Source organism: Panicum virgatum, chromosome 2K (genome assembly GCF_016808335.1).
Source record: "Panicum virgatum strain AP13 chromosome 2K, P.virgatum_v5, whole genome shotgun sequence".
Lineage (NCBI taxonomy): Eukaryota > Viridiplantae > Streptophyta > Magnoliopsida > Poales > Poaceae > Panicum > Panicum virgatum.
In genome coordinates this window covers 46,505,281-46,525,707 of record NC_053137.1, presented here as the reverse complement: position 1 = coordinate 46,525,707, position 20,427 = coordinate 46,505,281, and the positions used below count along the sequence as shown (strand labels likewise).

The following is a 20,427-nucleotide window of genomic DNA, read 5'->3' as shown; positions in this document are numbered from 1 at the left end:
CCGGGACAACCAGCCAACTGATCCCCCAGCTGTCACATCTGATGATCCCCCAGTTGTGGCAAATAACGGAGCCCTCTTCTAGCTTGCTTCATACGAGCTAGGACTAGGAGTAACGGAGGTTGATGCAAATATTGGTCAATGATTTTCATTTTTGCCACTTTATTTTAGTACTAATGATTCTGAATCACTCTGCATGGCATGATTAATGAGTTACATTCACTCTGTTGGTTGTGGCTGGTGGCTGATGTTGATTTGCTGTGAGTAAAAAGTATTGCTGGCTAATTGGTGAGAGAGAAAAGCACTGCTGATGGCCTAGTTATTTGGACCGGACCGGACCGGCCGGTCCACCCGGTTAAACCGGGAACCGGAGCCTCTACTGGTCCGGGTCACCTAAAAGATCGGATATGCAAGTGAACCGGAGAAAACCACACGGACCGCCGGTTTTTAGACTGAAACCGCTATAAAACCAGGCAAATAAACCGTAGCGGGCCGGAAAAGACCGGGGCGAAGGGACCTGCTGAAGAGAATCGTGGGCAAGGGGAGGGGGGCGCGCTGAAAATGGGCTAAAAATGGCCCAAGTGTGGGAGATGGGGTTCAAACCGTCCACCTTAGGCTTAGGATGGGAAGGATCCCACCACCAGGATAGAGTAATGTTTGTGACTTTTGCATATAACTGGAACTAATTGAAACCGCTGGCCTAACCAGTTGAACCAATCGAACCGGAACCGAGAGCCCGAGCGGTTCATTGTCCGGTCCGGTCCTAATAACTATGGGTGATGGTTGCCAGCAGAACAAAGTGATCGAAACCCGGCAATATATTTAACCTCTGCGTAACTCATGCATAAAGATTTTTCTTTTGAAAACTATGCATCAAGATTTATATACATATGTCTCCGCGGCCGCCGCCGGAGGGGCCCCGTCTCATCTGAGCCACGAAGTAGATCCCAGGCCCACGAGATGCGATCGGGAGCGCGCCCCACGCGTCCCCGCGCCCACCGCGAGCTCGGGGGAAACTGCGCTGTCACGCCGGCGGCGTACGTCCTGAATTTCTTCCCAGCTGGAGAAAGGGGGTATCTCACCCGGCATCTCCCGAGCTCGATTCCCAGCATCTCCCCCGCGAGATCCCCCCACCGATGCCGTTTCCCCAGCCCGGCACCTCTGCCCGCACAAGTACTACTATTACGCTTGACGGCAGATTACCTGGAGCCTTTTTACACGCGAGCACCTCGGCATCTGTTGAATTTCTGCTGATGAAATGGGGAATTGCATTCAGAGAAATGCTTTGTTCAGTTCTGTCTGTTGAGAATTGCAATGAGTGCGAATGGTTCAGTACCTCAACTCCACTAAAGATCCAATCATATAGATCATATAAACTAAATAATCATCTAAAAAATTGGAAGAACTGGATAATAGAGGGGGGATTCAATGTATTGGTCTACAGGAGCATATTAGCAATAAATGACTTTCTAATATTTGTGTTTTTTTCCTGGGTTACAGAAGCTAGTAGGTGTAGGACACGCGTCCAATTTAACTCGATGAATGAGATTGGTAATTGTATCTGCCGTGCCCTGCCTATCCTCTTGTATCCAGCAATTTATTTCTTACTACTAGGTGCTAACTAGTCTTGACTCAGAATGAGTCTCAGAAATTCACTGAAAAAAAGACTCGGTAGCCGGCTAAATTGAAACAAATCAAAACGCAAATTAAGAAACTGCAAAATGCTCAGGTGTGCAGGTGAAGCCTGAAATAATTCCAGGCAGTTCACCAATGCCGTCGTTCCCGCCCCGCCACCTATATATACGCTTCCCACCCGATTACCTGAACCCATCCTCCTCCACTCCTCCACACCGCACCGCACCAGGGTCTTCGTCCCCCCACCTCCTCTCTCTCTCTCTCTCTCTCTCTCTCTCTCTCTCTCTCTCTCTCTCTCTCTCTCTCTCTCTCTCTCCCCAGTCTCCAACAACCGCCCCGCCGCGAATGGAGCTCCTCGACATGGTGCCCGCGGACGCCATCGCGCTCCGCCTCTACTCCCTCCCGGCAGCGGCGGCGGCCTCGCTCTACTACGCCTGGCTCGTCGCCGCGCTCGCCGCCGCCGTCGGCCTGTGGCGCATCCGCGCGGTCGGCGCCGGCGTCAGCAGAGCCAGCGCCGTCGTCGTCGTCGGAGAAAAGCAGCAGGCGGCCCAGCCGTCGCCCGCCGTTGAGGAGCCGCGGCCGGCGGCGCGGGCGCCCGAGCCGGCTGATGAGGCGGCGTCCCGGAGCGAGCCAGAGTCGAGCACGCCGTCCAAGGTCCGGTTCACGGCGTACTACGGTGTTTCCGGAGGCGACGACGGCGGAGTGGTGGACAGTGTCAGGAGATGCGCGGACGAGGACGAGGACGAGGACGACGAGGGGATCGATGGCGAGATGGAGGCGGTCCTGAGGAGGACGGCGTCGGCGCCGGAGAGAAGAAGGGCGGCGACGACCTTCGCGGTGGCACTGTGGGAGGAGAGGGAGATGGCCGTGAGGCGGAGGGGCGACCTGGGGTGGTACCGGCACCTCGACATGGCGGCGCTCGACGGCAGCGTCGTGAGGCTGTGGGACGGCGAGCTGACGGCGTCGCCGAGAGCGCGGTGGAGGAGGGCAGGATTGGAATTACAGTTGTCATTTTAGAGATGGTGTATGCTTAATCTGTATATTGTGGTTGTATTGTAGGAGTAATGGGATGATGTTATTAGGAGGATATGGCAATTTTGCCCTTTGAGATTGTCATCAAGTTATGGCCAAGGCCAAAGGGCAAAGAAGGTCCCTTTGTCACTAGTCCTGTACCCGAGCCAGGGCACAAATGGAAACTGATAAATGTCAGTGGTATCTATCATTCTACCTCCGACCTCCCTCCTACCTCAGGCCCTTTGCATCCATTGTGTCTTCTACCATTCTGCCTTTTTTTTTTTTGGTTTTCTTGCATGTTTACATTAGAAACGGACGATGCTTCAGAACGCATTCTCAATTATAAATTGTCCAATATTTTTACTGATATCATATCAGTTCACAGTTCTAGTATGAACAAAAAGCTGTTTAGGTAACTCGGTGGCTTCCTGCTGCTGTGGTTGCGTTGGGACGTTCTATATAGTCTAGTGATGATTTATGTGAGGGGCGCAACATCGCTTGATCTTTCACTCGATTTCTTCTGCATCTTCCCTCCCATTTTTGGGATCATTTCTCATTCATCCGTAGGCGAGGCCACTAAGCTTGAAAGTGCTATTTTCTGCCAGCCATGGAGTGAATTGCCCAGCAGTTCTATGTACTAAACTTGCCATCAATAGAAATGTATCTGCATCCTAGACATTGTTCGCCTATTAGGCCGCTTACACAGTGGCACACCATTTCCGTTTAATCGGTTGTTTTAATCATTTAAATGGCCGTTTTGCCCATTTAAACATCTGTTTTGCCCGAATAATAGGCTAAACGGCAGGTACCGACTGTTTACCATTTAGTGTTTAAGATAAAACTGATTCTAGCTAGTGCTTCTTTAGTTTGATTACCTAATGAAAATTACCTGGTACTAGTCATAGTTAGATTTGAGGGCAAATGTTGTTCATTTTGAAAATAATTGAACTTTATATATTTGCATGTCTTTGATTCCGAGTGGAAGTCATGGCTTTCTTTGAGAGCCCATCAAATTGTGTTATTCAGAGGTTGGATCGTGTGACATATTGCCTTGTTGTTCATTGTGGATTAGAAGAAGGTAGTTAGGAAACACCAAAGGTATTTGGAGTAATTCAGTGGTTACCAATATAATAGCCAACTGCCATGCAATGTAAAGCCCAAAATGGGATTTAGAAGATGTCAAATCATAATATTCTCTAATCTTAGCTGAGAATAATATTAAACACCTCAAGAAAATGTTTTCAAATATGGTCGAACGTACACGTCATGCCCATCCGTTAAGAGACACTATAGGACTTGATTGCATATAATAGTCCAAACCGGCTTATTAGTTAACAGGGCAGCATTTAATAACGTCGTTAAACAAATTAAATTATATGTCCATCCTGATTGAGCATTCATTGAATTTAGTGAGATCTAGGTACCCTATAACTTCATAGTGGCAGACAATATAATGCTCCCCTGCTTTTCTTTTTGTTCAGTCAGTCAGTATACCATAAGACAATTCAAGGATCAGGAAGTGACAATACATACAACATCAGAAATACAAAAGGCCCTGAGATTATTCTGAGCTTTAGAGAGCAAAATGCGGATTGCCAGCACTTGGATGAAGACCATTATTGTCGCAAAGCTTCTACTTCTAACAACAAGTTGCATCCTACTCATCGTCGGTTAGCAGAAAGAGATAAAAAAAAGATGTCTAGGACTAGCCATACGCTTTGAGCCATGTAAAAGATTGTGTGATATTTCCTCGAACCGAGCTTCAGTTTTAGATTCACAGCGGGTGTTACACTTCGCATGCAGCTCACCAGAAGAAGCCACAAGGGTTTAGACAGTGGATTTGGTGGCGGCGAAGCAAACAACAATGGCACGAGTTGCTTTCCGTTGGATATATGAACAATTCTGCAAATCAGTGGTTGACGCTACTGTACTATGGAACCATGATTAAAGTGATTACGACGGGCTTTGGAGTCTACTGCGAGAACATACATAAACTTGATGATTTATCAACTGATGTCGACCGAGATGTATGTGCCGCTGCGAGTGGCGCCACAAGAATATGCTTGCCATATGCTATTTGGCGGTAGGTGAGTTCTACTTCTACTGCGTAATGATGGTTCAAACTGAGGTTTATTCCTGCGGGGCGCGGGCATCTTGGAGATTCAGTGGACATGGCACGAGCTCACCTTAGACGCGATTGGATTCACTGCATGATCGATCTGCTCTTTGATATTACCGCAGACCAAATTAGGCCTTGGCTAACAGAACTTCGTTTCCGCAGCCTGATGAATGCTGCTACCGTGCCTGATGCCGACCGTGTTGCAAGCTGGATGTCCAAAGGGTAAACAGGGAATCGATCACGATCATGTGTACCGGAATTCGGAGCGGCGAACCTAATGGTTTTCTCTATGTGGTGTGTCGGAAAGAAAAGAAAATTGATCTCTCTATCTGATTTTCCGAAACGAGATGGGCACAGTCAAGCCCATCATTGCCATCCCGGGCTGGCAGCCCCACTAGGCGTCTGTATCGCAGCATTGGCTTATTACTCTCATCAACAGCTCGACGATGGATCGGAGTCGCTTTCGTCCCGCGCCGCGCACCGGCGAACGAGCTGAGGGATTAGGGAGCGCGTGATGCGGCCTCGGCGGAGCTTGACGCCGACGTCTCGGCGTCTGGCGGTAGCTGCGTCCTCCACTCCTGTCTGTGTGGCTGTGTCGTTGCTGGCTTCCTGCTTTGTCTGCTGGAGCCGAAGCTGCCGACGCCTTGCGGTTCTGTAGCCGAGCAAATTTTAGGCCGGCGCGTCTACCAGGAGCAGAGTGGGAAGCGACCAAAGAAAGAAAGAAACGCCCAGAGGTCCGCAGCTCCAACAGCCCAAGTGCCGAAACTAACTGGCACAGCCGATTCATGGGCTTGCTCCGGACGGAGGCTTCTTCGGCCTACGCGGGCCGAGCTGAACGATGAAGCCCGTTGGGCTCGCTCTTCTCCAACACACAAGACGCAAGGCCCAACCGCAGAGCAAAACCCGCGGCGCGGAAGAACGCGTGGTCGCCCGCGAGCACGGCCGCCAGCCGGGTGCTGGCCTCGCGCCGCCGGCCCGCCGCCCGCATTCGCCGGGGATTTAGTAGTACGAGGACCGCAAGGCGGGAACGCCAACGGCGAGCTTTCCGCCGCGGCGCGGTGGCTCAGATGGCAAGCTGCCCAGGCCGAACGGTCTCCCGTTGCCCGGCCGGCCGGCACCGGGTGCCCACATGACAAGACCGCGAACGCCCCGGAGCCGCGGAGACGTGGACGCTTGCCCGCGTCACATGGCGGAGCACGACGCCGTCTCCAACTTGGCTACCGCACGGGTCGTCTCAAGCAGCGCATCATCACATGGGGGCAGGCAGAGAGACGAACACGCCTGAACAATGCACGTTCAGATTTCAGGCTTCAGAGTGGCAGCATGTGGCTCCTCGTATATTCATTCGTTCATACAGCTATTACTACTACTACCTACCTACCTAACTATACTGTGTACATGTATACCATGCCTACCATTTATCTTCGAGTCAGCAGCCTCTACCCTGCCTTTTCTCTTATCTTTTCTTTTTCTGTCAATATATATATAAATTGTGCTAAGTGCTACCAACTACCCTGTGCTGTTTTATGCTATGTACAGTTCCAGATCAGGAAGAGGTCAGCTTGGTTTGTCTTGCATCTGTGCAAAATTTTCCCTTTCCTTCTATCTTCTTTACCGGTGCCTAACGCTATCGAGATCATCAGATCAGATGTAGTGTGGCCCTTTTCTCTGTCAGAATTCAGAAGTACTCCTTGTGGAAGTGGAAGCGAGTGCCCGTCTTGTGGCTCATCTCGTGCGCCAGTGTCTTCAGCTCTTTGGCCAGCGTCGGCGCGCCGCAGTAGAACACTCCTGCGCGCATCAGAGTTCAGAGAGAGACAGTCCGGTGAGCACAGATGGTTCAGAGTTGTTGAGAAGGATTTGGTTGTCTGGGCGAAGAGGATCCTTACCAACTGTCGAATTCGGATGCTTCGAGGCGATCCTCGTGAACACTTCCTTCCAGTTGGGTCTGGCGAAATGTGTCCTCACCTGCAGAATATGGTGGTCAGTTCAGAGTTACAGATGGACAAATAGATTTGCTTATAGTGACTTGTCGCTTTCGCCAAAACTGTTCTCTGGAACAGAAGGAAAGGGCTTTTCATAGTCTCAGCGATTTAGCTTACCCTGGTCCCTGAGACGATGTCGACGCCGTGCTTGGCATGGTTCAGAGCCTGCACCATCGACAGCAGAGTCGTCCGTGCATCGCGCTCCTCATAAACACTTGTGAGGTAATTGTGCAACTCTATGACACCCTGGTTTCAACAAGCACATTGTCAGTATAATAACAGCACAGGGTGTTCCAGACAGGAGCCACTTAAGCAGAGAAACAGAGATATTGATGGAATGTGTCATCCTGAAATGTTACCTTCTTGTCCATCTCAGCAACTTCATTCATCACCCCTTTGAACCATTCGAATGACCCAGCTTCTCGGGTGACCCAGTAGAAATGTGCACGGCTTGTTCTGTATGCTCTCTTCCGGTTGCTACTTGCTGTTGAGACGCTGAAGCTGTTGGCACTGTCCTCAGACCTGCTAGTCTCCATTGCCAAGTCCTAAAAGTAGCAGAAAACCATATTAGCTATAAACAACAGGTTTTTACAGGCAGAAGCATCTTTGCAAAAATTCAAAACGGAAACAACATAGGATGAAGCACGTACCATTAACTCGTCAGCTATCTTTATGTTATTAAGCAGATCCCTTAGGATGCTTATGAACGGTGTTGCGCCAATTCCAAGGCCGACAAGAAGTAGGACATCATAGTTTCTGAAATCCTGTGCAGGGGCCCCATATGGACCGTCTACAAGCAACTTTGGCAAGCTGTGGCATGGAAAACAGACATGTTCAGTTCCATTTCTGTCAAGTGTGTAAAAGAAGCAGCTGTGGGAAAAGAGATCAATGGACCTTCTTGGTTCTGCCGCACCTAGCTCGCTAAATGAAGCTCTTCTGTTAAGATGTGGTGAGAAGTAGTTCTCGACAAATATGCGCTTGAGCTCTTGTGTCCAGTCACCATTTGTTCGGATGTGAACACTGAGGTAGTCATCTCCAGGAGCTGAGGTGATGGAGAAAGGGTGCCTGGAAACATAAAGCACCACCAGGTGAGATTCTTCTAAACCAGAAACAAGAGTAGGCTGAGGAGATTCAACTCGGAGGTCATACAAACCATTCAAAAGGAGATATCATTGGACACTGAAGAAATATGTACTGTCCACTTCTGTACCGAAATCCATAGGGCTTTGACATTGTTATGGTCAATACGTTTCCAGGTAGAAGGCACACCTGAAGTAATAAACTTGCATAAGAACATATGCATGGATTGAGTTATTTTTGGCAAAACATTGTGTTATTTCTTCACAATCAATATTCTGCATGGATATGCTTCTTTATTGTTTTAGACACTTCGTTATGGTTACCGCAGCACTTAATACTTAGATGTTCATTCAAATCTAAGCGCACAAAAAAAATGTATCTATAGAATTTTTTAGCGTGAGGGAAGTCCTTGTAGATACTAGAAGCCTAGAACCTATGTATCTGGTAAAAGAAAACATATTTGATGCTGTGATGGGCAGAAGAGCACTCAGGCAAGAATAAAGTAATAGACAATCAACCATAAAGCATGGACCTTGGAGACATGAAAATCATTAGAGTGTGACAGGCAATTTCTAAAGGACAGAAATGTTCGAGCAGAGCCTATATTCTTTTGTACATGTCCTAGTAGTGCCAGCATGACTAGGCCACAACATTCTCCATTTCTCCTGTCCACATGCACATTCTTTTATGTGACTAAATTGGGCACCCATGCTAAAATGATGGATCCAACTCAATGGAATAGGAACTTTGTAATGGTCACTAGTTACCGAATTGTTGCAAGTTGTTATTTTCTATCTTTCTTCGAGTGTAATTTTTTGAAACTTTTATGGTGCCCTTCTAATCCTACCATACCTTACCAATACACCCTGTGAGCATAACCAATACTAGTGGTACGGATTATAAAAAGCTTGATCTGTTTAGCATAACCAATATAAAGCATAAAGTACTTACCTTAAGAATTTTTACGGTATAAGCATTTGACCTCAAGGCTCGTAGCATCCTTTCACCAACGTAGAGGACCAATGGGACAGAAATGTACATCCATGTCTGAAATCACCAAGAGGTCACAGTGTCAGCGCTTTTCTTTAAGAAAGAATGCACTTAAACACAACATCGATCTGCTGCTCAAAACAAGAGCTGCTGCAATGATTACAGGAAGTGCAAAAGTCATGGCAGGCAAGCAGCATACTAGCTGTTTTCACATGAGAATGTTTATGAGAAGAAATTTCCAAAGGAGATGAGATAAACAATGTGCACTAAAATAACAAGTGGAACCACTCAGCTAGGCAGCTGTCAGATTCCCGCGCTTCTCTAGCTTAATAAACATGTGGTAGGCTTGTACTGCCGTACAGGATAAACTCTAACAACCGGGCAGTATCCCGGAAACTGGAGTGTACTTTCTGACATCTGAACCTTCGGTGCTGTGCAAATGGATTGTATCCATAGCGAATCAAAATAAAAATTGTTCAGAAACCGCACAACTGACAATTTCTTGAGATGTGATTGTCAGCTTGCCCACCAGTACCAAGGTAACTCAAATTCAGGAAAGAACACGCTAATCAAAGGATCCCAAAAGGCATTCTTTACGGATCCTTAACAGAGAAGTTTTGGAGAAAAAAAGGCATTCTGTGAGGATGACCCTATTTTTCTTGAGCCGAGTGCTCTAGCTACGCGACTGAAATCAGCATCACCCATCACGGTTTGCTCAACCTAACACAGATGACAGAACCTAACGCCTATGTCTTTCTAGGGGCGAGTGGCGCCTAGCCCTAGTATTACTATTGCTGTCTGTTCCTTGCTTCCTTTCTCTCTTTCCGCCTTCAGTTGTTTCTCTTTTGCCTTTCACTAGCAAGTAGACAGGGCTCTCTGCTCGGAATCGATCCCGAGGCGGAGAATGAGATGCCGTCGATCGCCCGTCGGCAGCAGCGCCCTCGGCATCGCCGTCCCCCATGCCGCGCGGCCCCCTTTACAACTCAGGCGGTCAGGCCTCCCGCGGCCTTGCCCTCCAGATAGCACCCGTCACTGCTAGTACCCGTCTGTTCCGTGAATCTCACATCCATTTCCTGTTACCCGGCGATGAATGTAGGAGTACCGGAAGTAGATGGGGATTTATGTTTGGCGTGCTGGCAGATTAACAGTGCTTCCGTCCCGTTTCCTCCAAAAAAAACAGTGCTTCCATCCTGTAAAGCATGGGGGCATTTGTGGGCATTGATTGATAGCACTAACGGGGTCCATCTACATCGAGGCATACATAATTGGTCTTGGCGCAATCCCCCCAACCTATTTTTCAACGCCAGATCCGAACGAAAGCGCCGCCCTCTGTAAAGCGAGCGCGGCACTAGATCCACCAGCAAGCGTAGGGGCCATCATAAACACTCACGCTACGTGTACGCGTCTGCTGGTAGTACTACACACAACCGGACCTATGTTTTTTTTCAAAGAAAAAGAAAAGGAAAGGAAAGGGAATTGAGCTCATACATTATCTGCTGAAAATGGTGTAGTATAGGGCATTGCCTTGGAGACAGCATGATTTTTCAAGTGCCTCCTGCACGTTGAGGATAGTGGCACACACAGGGGGGCTGGTTGGTGGCATGGTCGCCCACACCTGGCCTGACAGGATCCATGCATGGACCCGGGGGGGGGGGGGGGGGGCGCTCATGGCCTCATGGGGGTCTGACTGACGCTGCCGGGGCCCGGAATTCCTGAACCCTGCGGTTGTTCAGGGGGGCTGCGCGGCGCGGTGGCACCCGGCACCGCGCTGCGGAGCACGTCACCACCACCTGCCAGCGCGCGTCCGCCGCGACAGCTCACAGCGACGACCGCTTATCCCCACCGGCGCGTGCGACGGCTCCTGCCTACCTCTTTAGACTTTAATAGCCTTCACCATTAACAAGACTTTGACACCGCCTGCCGGGCGAGCCGTGGTCCGTGTATTTAAGAGCCTAGCCGGACGCGACGGTACTCTTGACGATCTCGACGACCCAGGGAAGGCAGAGAGCAGGGTCCGTCCGGGCTGGCAAGCATTGGCTCCGGATTGACTCCGGCGACGCCGACACCGGAGCCCCCGCACCAGCGCACGCGTCGCAGGCTCGCCTCACCTAGTAGAGTACTTGCGTCTAGACTTGTCGTCGTCATGGTAACGGTAACTTTTTTTTTCTGAAGCTCCGATCCTGATCCTTTCCGGGATGACGCGCGGCTAGACCACGACGCGGCTGCTGATCCACTCCGCCGCGAAACGCAGACCTGCTGCCATGGAGCCGTGGCATCTTCTCCTTTTTTTCAACCTTTTGTTCCTTTTCTTTTTCCCTCTCCGGATAACTGAGATCGCCACGAGGCGGGTTCTAGAAGGAGGCAACATAAAGCACCCTCCTCGGCTCGCGACCCCCGCGACAAGGGCGTGTCCGAGTAAAAGCAGAGAGGGCTGTAACCATCACGCTTTGCCTTTTGCGACGGGCGGCCCAACAGAAAACCTTCTCTCTCCCACACACTCACCCGCGATTGAGTAACCTCGTGCCCGCATGGGACCCATCGCCGTTTCAATCACGACCAGCAAGTAGCACCACAGATAATAGAAAAAAAAACAAGCACAGAATAAAAAAGTGTTACGGAAAAAAGGATAAGGATGTGGGCACGTACCGTCTTCTCGTACCAGCGGTGCACGAGGAAGAGGAAGTAGCCGTGCACGAGCAGGAGCGCGTACACGATGCCCAGCAGGTGGTGCGAGTACCAGAAGGCGTTGAAGCCGGTGAGCCGGTTCAGCGGCGCGGGGAGCCTGGACGTGACGGCGGCCGCTCCGCCGCCGCCCTTGGGCTCGCCCTTGCGGAACGGGTGCGTGGCCAGGGTGAAGGAGACGGTCATGAGCACCACCATGGCGACGCCCGTGACGCCCTCGGCGCCCGACAGGAGCCCCGCGTACGTGGGCTTGCCGGGGCCGAACGCGCCGGCCACCAGCGCGTACTCCTCGGGGCTCGCCGCGATCACCCGCGGGAAGTCGCACGCCAGGTGGTTCCCCGCGTGCAGCGTGATCCCCACCACGATCGCCGTCGCGATCATCTGCAACACATGCAGCAATAGAATCACAAACAGTAGTATTAATAGTTACCACTTGCAGGTAATGTAATAAACTTTTTCGGGTAGGTTTTGCGATGCTAATTACGGGAGTGAAAGCGAGGGCACGTCGCGGCCTCTGCTCCGGTCACGGGTCGCGACCGGGGACGGCCACCTACCAAACGGTGACGGGTTTAGTTACCGGACAGTGCTAGGCCCCCGTTACTTTCCACAGAGGACCGGCGCTATGGCTCCCGGGGAGAGGGCCCACCTGACAGGGACAGGCTGTCGGGTCCAGGGGGACTTTCACCGACCGGGAGAAGCGGCTCTGACTTTTGTCTGGACCGTTTACTGAGCCATAGTAGTACCAGCACGTACTGCTTGTCCTCACCGGGGGCAAGGGATCTTCTGTGGCGTGTCCCGGGACAGAATCATTGGGCCGCGCCACGGAACATGAGGCTGGACCGATGGGGACTCGCTTGGCTTCCGTATCTGCTGGGACCCGCGGCGTGCCAAGTACGCCGCGCGCCAGGCGCGTCGTCGCCGGTAGAGTACATTGGCCGGCGCGGCGGTAACCCAAAGTCTCGAGCTACCACACGGGCGGCCCTTCCACACGGGATCCGGGATCGCCCACGTGGCGGGCCAATCATTGCGCGCCACGTTCCCGGCCGCGTACGGCACAGGGCCGCCGCGCCTCGTCCCCGACGGCGACGGCCGAACCAACTACCGACCCCCCGCCGCCGGAGACCGGAGTACACTACAGTATTTACCGCGCCGTCATGGGAGTCGAATCTACAGTGATTAGATGGCACCGCCACGTCGGACGGCGACGATATTTGTGGTAGCCGCTGGGGACAGTGGGGCGCGCCATGGTCCATGGAGTCGAGAGATAGCAGAACGGCCCGTACCTTGTGGAAGGTGATGTTGTCGTCGAAGGGCACGAAGAAGCGGGCCCAGGAGGAGCGCAGCCACGTCAGCGTGTTGCGGCAGACGGGGAGGAGCACGAGCGCCATGTTGAGCTTGAGCGTCTCGGCGGCGCCCTTGGCCGTGGGGAGGCAGTAGCCCATCACCTGGAACGCCGACGTGCGCCGGTACTGCACGAACTTCCACACGAACAGCGCCGCCATGGCCGCGAACCACAGCGCCAGCACCCACACGCGCCGCCAGTTCTCCTCCGCCGCCACGCGCACGCGCGCCGCAGCCCTCCGCACGCCCCAGCTCCGCCGCCGCCGCTCCCGCGGGGCCCCCGCCGCCTGCTGGTCGCCGCCGCCGCAGCCGCCGTCCGCTCCTCCTCCTCCCGTGACCGTCAGCGTGCCGCCGACGCCGAGGTTCTGGCTCCACTGGGCCCCGCTGGCCGTGCTGAGCGGGCGGCTGTAGTTCATGTAGGTGTCGCGCTGGAGGAGCAGCGCCTCCAGCTGCCACAACTGGCGAGCGAGGGGAGAGGCGGGACACGTGTCAGCACACGTACTCCGCTGCTAGTAGGGGCAAAAAAAAAAGACCCTCCATGAACAGGGCACGCGCGTACCTCAATGTAGGCAAGGTTCTCCGGGTCGAGCTCCTCCATGATGAGCGCCGCGTACTCCTCCGCCTGCTCCTTGAGCTTGGCCAGCTTGTTGGCGGAAGCGCTCAGCACGATCAGCTGCGGGTGGCAAGGAGAGAGGACAAGCCAAAACAACTAGCTGGATTAGCGGCGGAGCACGTGGGAAACGGTAAAAACCGCGACAGTTTCCTACAGTAATACTCCTAGTACACCCTCCGTTCTAAATTATAAGTCATTCTAAAAATTTTGGAGAGTTAAACCATCTTAAAGTTTGACCAAAATTATAGAAAAAATAAAAAAATTTATGACATCAAATAGGTACACTATAAAAATATAGCTAACAAAAAATCTAATGATATTTAATTGATATTATAAATGTTATTATTTTGTCATATAAATTTAGTCAAACTTGAAAAACTTTGACTCTGCAAACTACTTGAAATGATTTATAATTTGAAACGGAGGGAGTAATTAACTAAACAAGTGTACTGGTGGTTTGGTGTGTAATCAGAGCAGGGTGCCCACAAGAAGGTTCTAATGCTGCCAGGACAGAAGAGTGCTCCTGCTTTCTTGTGGGGGTGGCAGTTGAGCTAAAAACAGAGATGCGTCATGCCATCTATGCCCATGAGGAGCGATAAAAACTTAAGAAAAAAAAAAGTCACCTCCTGTACTTCCTCCCTCGTTATCCTCCCGTCCACGTTGGTGTCCACCCTGAATTTGGGGCCGAGAACGGCAGAGGAAGAAGAAGAAGCTTATCAAGAATCTGCGGGTGGCAAGGCAAAGCGTAGCGCGCGAGCATCGGGAATTGGGACGGATCGATCGATTTGTAACGTTACTTGGGATTCGGGGAAAGAAAGGAAGAAGCGGGGGGCGTGGAAAAAAAAATCAGCTCATCAGTACATGTCGAAGAAGATCTGGAGCCGCGCGTCGAAGCTCTGATCGGAGATCTGGAGCCAGAAGTCGTAGAGCTCCTCCTTGGTGATCCGCTCCAGGTTCTGCCGCCGCCGCCGCGCCAGCGCGTCGAAGATGCCCACCGCGAACTCCTTGGAGTCCACCATTCCTGCGCGAAGCGAGGAGCCGACGAGCGGTGAGCTCGCATGCGTGGATATCTAGCAATGCGAATTGCGGTGGCCGCCGCCGCCGCCGCCGCCTCGTACCGATGCATTCGCCGAAGTCGTCGCGGGAGAGGAGCCCCTCGCGGGCGAGGCCGTTGAAGCGCTCCTCGACGCGGTGCCAGAGCTCGGCGGCCTCGACGGAGCCCGTGGTGCGGCTGATGAAGCGGAGGCCCTTGAGCGCACGCCTGGCGCCGGCGCGGGAGCGGTTGAGCTGCGCCTGCTCCCGGCGGCGCTCGCGCGCGGCCATGGCGGCCTCCCGCTGCAGCTCGGCGGGCGTGGGGGACGGCGAGCGGAGCCAGGCGAACTTGCGCCGTATCCGCGACGACGTGGACGAGCAGCGGCTGAGGCGGCCGCCGCCGCCCTCCGACGGCGCGTGGTGGCGCGGCGACGGGGACGGCGAGGCGCCGAACCCCGCGGGCGGCGGCGCCGGGAGCGAGGCGGCGCCGTAGAGGGCCGCGCTGGTGGGCGTGACGCTGCGGACCACCATGGACTCCTCGTCCAGCTCCAGCATCACCTCCACCAGGTCGCTCTGGTCCGCGAGGAATGCCGGCAGCATGCCGCCGCCCGGGGCGGCGGCGGCGGCGAAGAACTCGTCCCCATAGGCGGTGGTGTAGGACTCGTTGTCGGAGGCGTCGGTGGTGGTGGTCTGGTCGTCCGCTAGGTAGTCCGCGATGCGGCGGTGGCCGGCCCGCCGCGCGTTGCTCCCGCGCGACGGCGTCCACATCGCCGCGACGAGGAAGGAGGGGAGGAGGTGGGAGCCTGGCGGCACGGCGGTGGTTGCGCGCACCGCCCCGCCCCGCCCGGCCCGGCCCTTTTATCACCTCACCGCCCGTCGTTGCCCGCAATGCGCCCCGTCAGGCTATGGCTATCCCGTGGGCGGCAGCAGCAGCCGCGGCGGCGGCTGGGCGGTGATTCCCTCGCGGCCGCGGCCTCCTCTCCAGTCTCCACGCCCCCTATTCCTTTTTTTTTTCCTCTCCCTCCTCTGGTTTGCTTCGCGGTGCGGTGCTCTTGCTTTGCTCTGTGGCGTTGGCGTCCTGCCTCGCTCCCTGCCTGCGTTGCTTTGCCCCCGACCCCCTTTTATCTTTATATATCGCGTGCCGAAACGAGCAGCGCTTTTTGGAGGCCGGGGTTGGGGCTGCAGCCGGGTGGGCGCGCCAGGGTCGCCTCGCCTGGGGGCATCTATTCGTCGCTTTAAGCGACTTCACCCGATTACGGGCCTGTTTGTTTCCGGTTCGCTTAGCTTATGAACCAAATAAGCGGAATATGTCCGTCAAACTACTCGCGTTGAACGCGCGTTGGGTAGCCGCCGGCCACTGAAAATCGCGAACATTGAACTGCGTGGCCCATAATCGCAGAAGCGGGTCGGGAGCTGCGTTGCGCTTATTCCACTCGCGCTTATCAGCCTCGCGGTCCCAAACAGCGCCTACATCGCAGAATCATCAGCGGACGGCGCTCCCGCGCAACGCACGCGTGGGAAGCGGACGCCGAGGCTGGGGCCCAACAGTTCAGAATGTTTTTGTTGCGGAAGAAGTACTGGGCCGCCCATAATTGCGAATTTGACTATTCTTTTTTTATATATATTCTTTTTTGAATGTTCCACCATTATTGCGACACTTTAGAATGATTTTTGTATATTCTTTTTTGTATGTTTGAAACGTTACTAGTTGTGTGGAAACAATGTAACATTTCTAAATGTTCCGACCAAAGAATTGTCAAATTTGTTTTATATGAATGGAACATTTTTAAATATTTTTGACAAATGTTTTGGAACATTGTAAATGTTCCGACCATTATTGCTGATGTAGATTTGCTTGTTGACATCCGCTGATTCTAGAAGAACCCTACATTCTATATAAGCAATAAAGTTAAGAATATAGATTAGGTAATCTGAAGTAAAAAATGAACACCAAAAAAGTTATGAACACTTCATGATGTTCTTAATGATTAAAAAGAATTCAGGTTTGTTCAGAAACATTTTGAGTGTTTGGAAACAATTAGATTAGTTTGGGAACATCTCAGAATGTGCTGGAAAAATGTTTATATGAAAAGTTTCCAATAAATGTTGTTAAACACTTCATAATGTTCTGAACGATTAAAAATATTTTAGGTTTATTTGGAAACATTTCAGATTGTTCCAAAACATTTCGGACATGTTTAGAAAAAAAAATCAAAATTGTACTGGAACATTAGAACATTTCAAAAATTTCTAAATAAATTTTGAAATGATTAAAAAATTAGGTTAGTTTGGGAACATTTCAAAGTGTTCCAAAAACATTTAGATTAGTTTTGGGAACAACTCAAAGTGTGCTGGAAAAATGTTCATGAAAAGTTCCCAAAAAATGCTATTGAACACTTCAGAATGTTCTGATTGAGGTTTGTTTGGAAAACATTTCAGTTTGTTCCAAAACATTTCAGATATGTTTGGGCAAACATTTCAGATTTCTACTGGAACATTAGAACATTTTGAAAAGTTCAAAACATTTCATAATGTTTTGAGTGATTAAAATATTAATTAAATGAATAAAGTTTAAGAAACTATCTAACTGTTGCTAATTTAGCACAAGAAAACTACAAAGCCAACGAGACGAACACAGACATGCTAATCAACCAATCTGGTAGAATTAACATCCACGGCAAACAATCTAATGAGATTCCGTGAAAATGAGTAGAGTTCATTAAAGACATAGGACAAAAAAAGTGAAACTAAAATCAGCCGGCAAACATTTGAACACAGACATAAATGAGATGGGAGAACGAACAACAGGGACAAGATGATAAAGTAACTAATCGATGATTCTTCATGCTATCGATGAGGGGACAGAGAGAGAAAAAAAGAAAATGAATAAACAGCTGACAGAAAAGAACTACGAGAAGGAAAAACAACTGAGATAAGAGGAAAAGAAACTTTCGAAGATGCTAGGAAGGAATCGGCAAACAGCATTAAAGCGAGGCGATGAAGAAATCCGACCAGTGGCGGAGCTTGATCTCTGACTTTAGAAAAATGAGGGGGGCCATTCTTTTGTTACAGTAATAAACAATGTCAAAATCGTTGTTCATGTGAAATTTGCACAGCCAGGGGGGCCATGCGCCCCTTTGGCCCGCATGAAGGCTGTGGGGCCATGCGCCCCTTTGGCCCGCATGAAGCTCCACCCTTGAATCCGACAACGGGGAATGGAGTCGGTGGCGAAGAAACATGGAAGATGAGTGGTCAGTTTTAATATGGGCCGGAAAAAAGTTTACGGAATACAAAGGGCGCAGACCGCGCGAGACAATAAGCTTCTGCGATGGCATGGCACTGGGTAGCGCGCGATAAATAGACTTTGCCCCTCGCGTCGCCTGCGCGCCCCCCGAAACGAGCTCCGGCTGCCACGAGTTGGCGGTGCGGTGCGCGGCTGGGTTCGGGGACGTGGGGGACGCGGTCGGTGGGCTGGTCCGGCGCGGATTTGGACAACCTCAGACGCTTCCAAATGAGCGAGATGCGGTGGCCTGGCCGCTGCAGCGGTGCCGAGCCAACGAGAAATCCATTCGAGAATCCAGCACGATTCCTACGGTCTAGTAATAATGCCCTGATTTTTCTGAATTAATGACGTTTAGATAGCTTGTCTTAAACATCGTAGATTTAAAGGATTTTTATTCGCTTTTAAAGACTAAAGACCCAGATTGGGTACGGTTTTTTGTGTGGGCTGTTTTTTTAGACCAAAGATCTATTATAGCAATTCCAGTAGGGCTTCGAAATTTGGGTGAGCAAATGTCTATTTAGAAGTCTACTTCTAAATTTTAGTCATCCAAATATGAGCCTCTACTCCAGCAGACCGAGTAAATTAGACTTCTATAGAGGGCTCATAGTTGGCAGGTCAAATAGAGGGCCACCAAATTTGGGAGGTGGGGGAGAAATTTGAAAGACCTACTAAAATGGCAGCCTATTTGAAAGACCTGCTGGAGATCAATTTTTTACACCCACCGAACAAATATGAATATGACAGCTCATTTAGTAGTCCTACTGGAGTTATTCTTAGGGCGGTTTTTGCTCTTTAGTTTGGATTCAACCTGTAACTTGGACCTCATGAATTACCTAGGTGGTCAGGTAGACCATGTGTGGAATAGTCTGTACTAGTACACAGACACTTGTTGGCCTAGCTAGTTGCTTGAAGGACAAGTTTTAAATGAATAGGCAGGCCGGGTCAACTATCGGAGGCACAGGATGACACTCTGTTTTGTGCTGTGCCTCAAGGTCGTGCTCAGCAAGGGTATTATCAGGCAACTTTTTTTATTAAAAAAACAAATTTCGTTTTCCCTGTCATTTTCTGATTCGTCCATGCAAGTGAAAAATGTAATGAGAATAGCCAGTTGCCTAGAAATGACATCAGACCTATTCTTGCTACCAAATTTAATTTGCTCACTGGCTACTTTTAGTCGTTGCTCAGTCGCCGGGGCGTTGGCGATATGGTGAGCTAACCGGCCGGACTGAAGCTGCTTAGTACGTAGCGTCGGACGGCAGAGGCTCCACAACTCCCTGATCCTCTCGTCCTAGCTCCATCAACCAATTAGAAGTTCTACACGATTTCAGTCGACTGAAACTCATGACGACACGGCAGTAGAAAGAAAAAATCACACACCCGGAATCGAGGCTGCAAACTTTTGTCACACATTAGGTATGCTGATGGTCATTTCTCCACATGCTTCTCATAATCCATTATTGTTCCAAAAAGCTCAGATTGCTAATTCCGATCAGTAGAGGCAGCGAGCTTATTGCAGCTGTGTAATTTATGTGGGAAGGAGATGAGCTAACCAATCGGGTTCAAACCCCAGTTCTCACAATTGTTTAGGTCAGATTCAATACCATTGGTCCATCTCAACATTTTTTTCCCATTTTAGTTAGCTTCAGGTCGACTCAATGACCAAAAATAGGTGGAACTTGCATCCCTAAGAATACCTGCATGGTGAGAACAGGGGAAGAGGGAGAAAGGGGACGTGCCAAAGCCTGACGAGATGGGGGAGCCTAGCCTCTTTGATCGAGAAAAAATTGTTTCCAGTAAGGTGAATTGCCAGTTTCTTCACCACAACATTCACACTTGTTGTACATATCTTACTATTACTAATTGGAGGCTCCTTTTGAAGTCTTCAGATGAAGCCATCTAGGATTTTAGGTGTGTCGTCTAAAAAACTAGAGAAATCCTACAAATTCTCACAAAAATCAGAAACATCTGGCCATCAATTTGGCAGCTCTAATCATAATAACCATTAAATCTGTTATTTTTTAATAAATTATCCACATTTGTTATTATAAAAGTAGACTAAAGTAACCCCCTAAACATGTGTCTAAATTACCCACCTCTGCCATTATAAAAAATAATCTAAAGTAACCCCCTAATCTTCATGTAAATTACCCACTTATGCCATTATAAAATAATATCAAATAACTCCCTTAATTTTCATATATATTATCCAATAATAACATAATAAAAGTTAAAATCAACCTCAAATCTGAAACAAAATTATGTTATTATAATAAAATTTTAAAGTGCATCAATATAAAATTCTAAATTACTATTCCTATCATTATTAATATATTATTTATTTTATTATTTATATAAATATATATACTAACCATAAGGTGTTTGTCACCATATATATGTATAGGAGAAGAGATAAGAATACCAATTTTCATGTTGTTCACATAGTTTAAATAAAGTGTTCAATTAAATACATATCAAACATATATGGAGGTGTGATGTAAAATGAGAAAAAAATTGTTAGTAACTAAATCTATCGCATTTATTACAATTATATAATAATAAATATGTATCTTTGCAGTACTGGATTAGAATATTTAATTGGTTAAAGAGGACGTGACATAGACAATTATTAGTTATCTCTAATAGCACGTGCAGGAGCACA

At 50.0% G+C, this 20,427-nt stretch overlaps 2 protein-coding genes across 2 annotated transcripts; one reads left to right on the top strand and one right to left on the bottom strand.

Annotated features, from left to right (window-relative positions):
- Window positions 1-1,853: 1,853 nt before the first annotated feature.
- LOC120679701 lies at window positions 1,854-2,863 on the top strand. The gene has a single exon (XM_039961360.1). It carries the CDS (start codon window positions 1,978-1,980, stop codon window positions 2,647-2,649), a length of 672 nt encoding a protein of 223 aa, XP_039817294.1. The 5' UTR covers window positions 1,854-1,977; the 3' UTR covers window positions 2,650-2,863.
- Window positions 2,864-6,042: 3,179 nt separating this feature from the next.
- Window positions 6,043-15,597, bottom strand: LOC120679691 (respiratory burst oxidase homolog protein E-like). The gene is made up of 14 exons (XM_039961349.1): window positions 14,572-15,597; window positions 14,315-14,474; window positions 14,077-14,125; window positions 13,400-13,513; window positions 12,783-13,298; window positions 11,464-11,880; window positions 8,779-8,874; window positions 7,901-8,016; window positions 7,642-7,812; window positions 7,398-7,557; window positions 7,107-7,292; window positions 6,865-6,993; window positions 6,652-6,730; window positions 6,043-6,553 (listed from the first exon to the last, which is right to left on the bottom strand). Exons 1-14 carry the CDS (start codon window positions 15,251-15,253, stop codon window positions 6,444-6,446), a joined length of 2,985 nt encoding a protein of 994 aa, XP_039817283.1. The 5' UTR covers window positions 15,254-15,597; the 3' UTR covers window positions 6,043-6,443.
- Window positions 15,598-20,427: the final 4,830 nt, after the last annotated feature.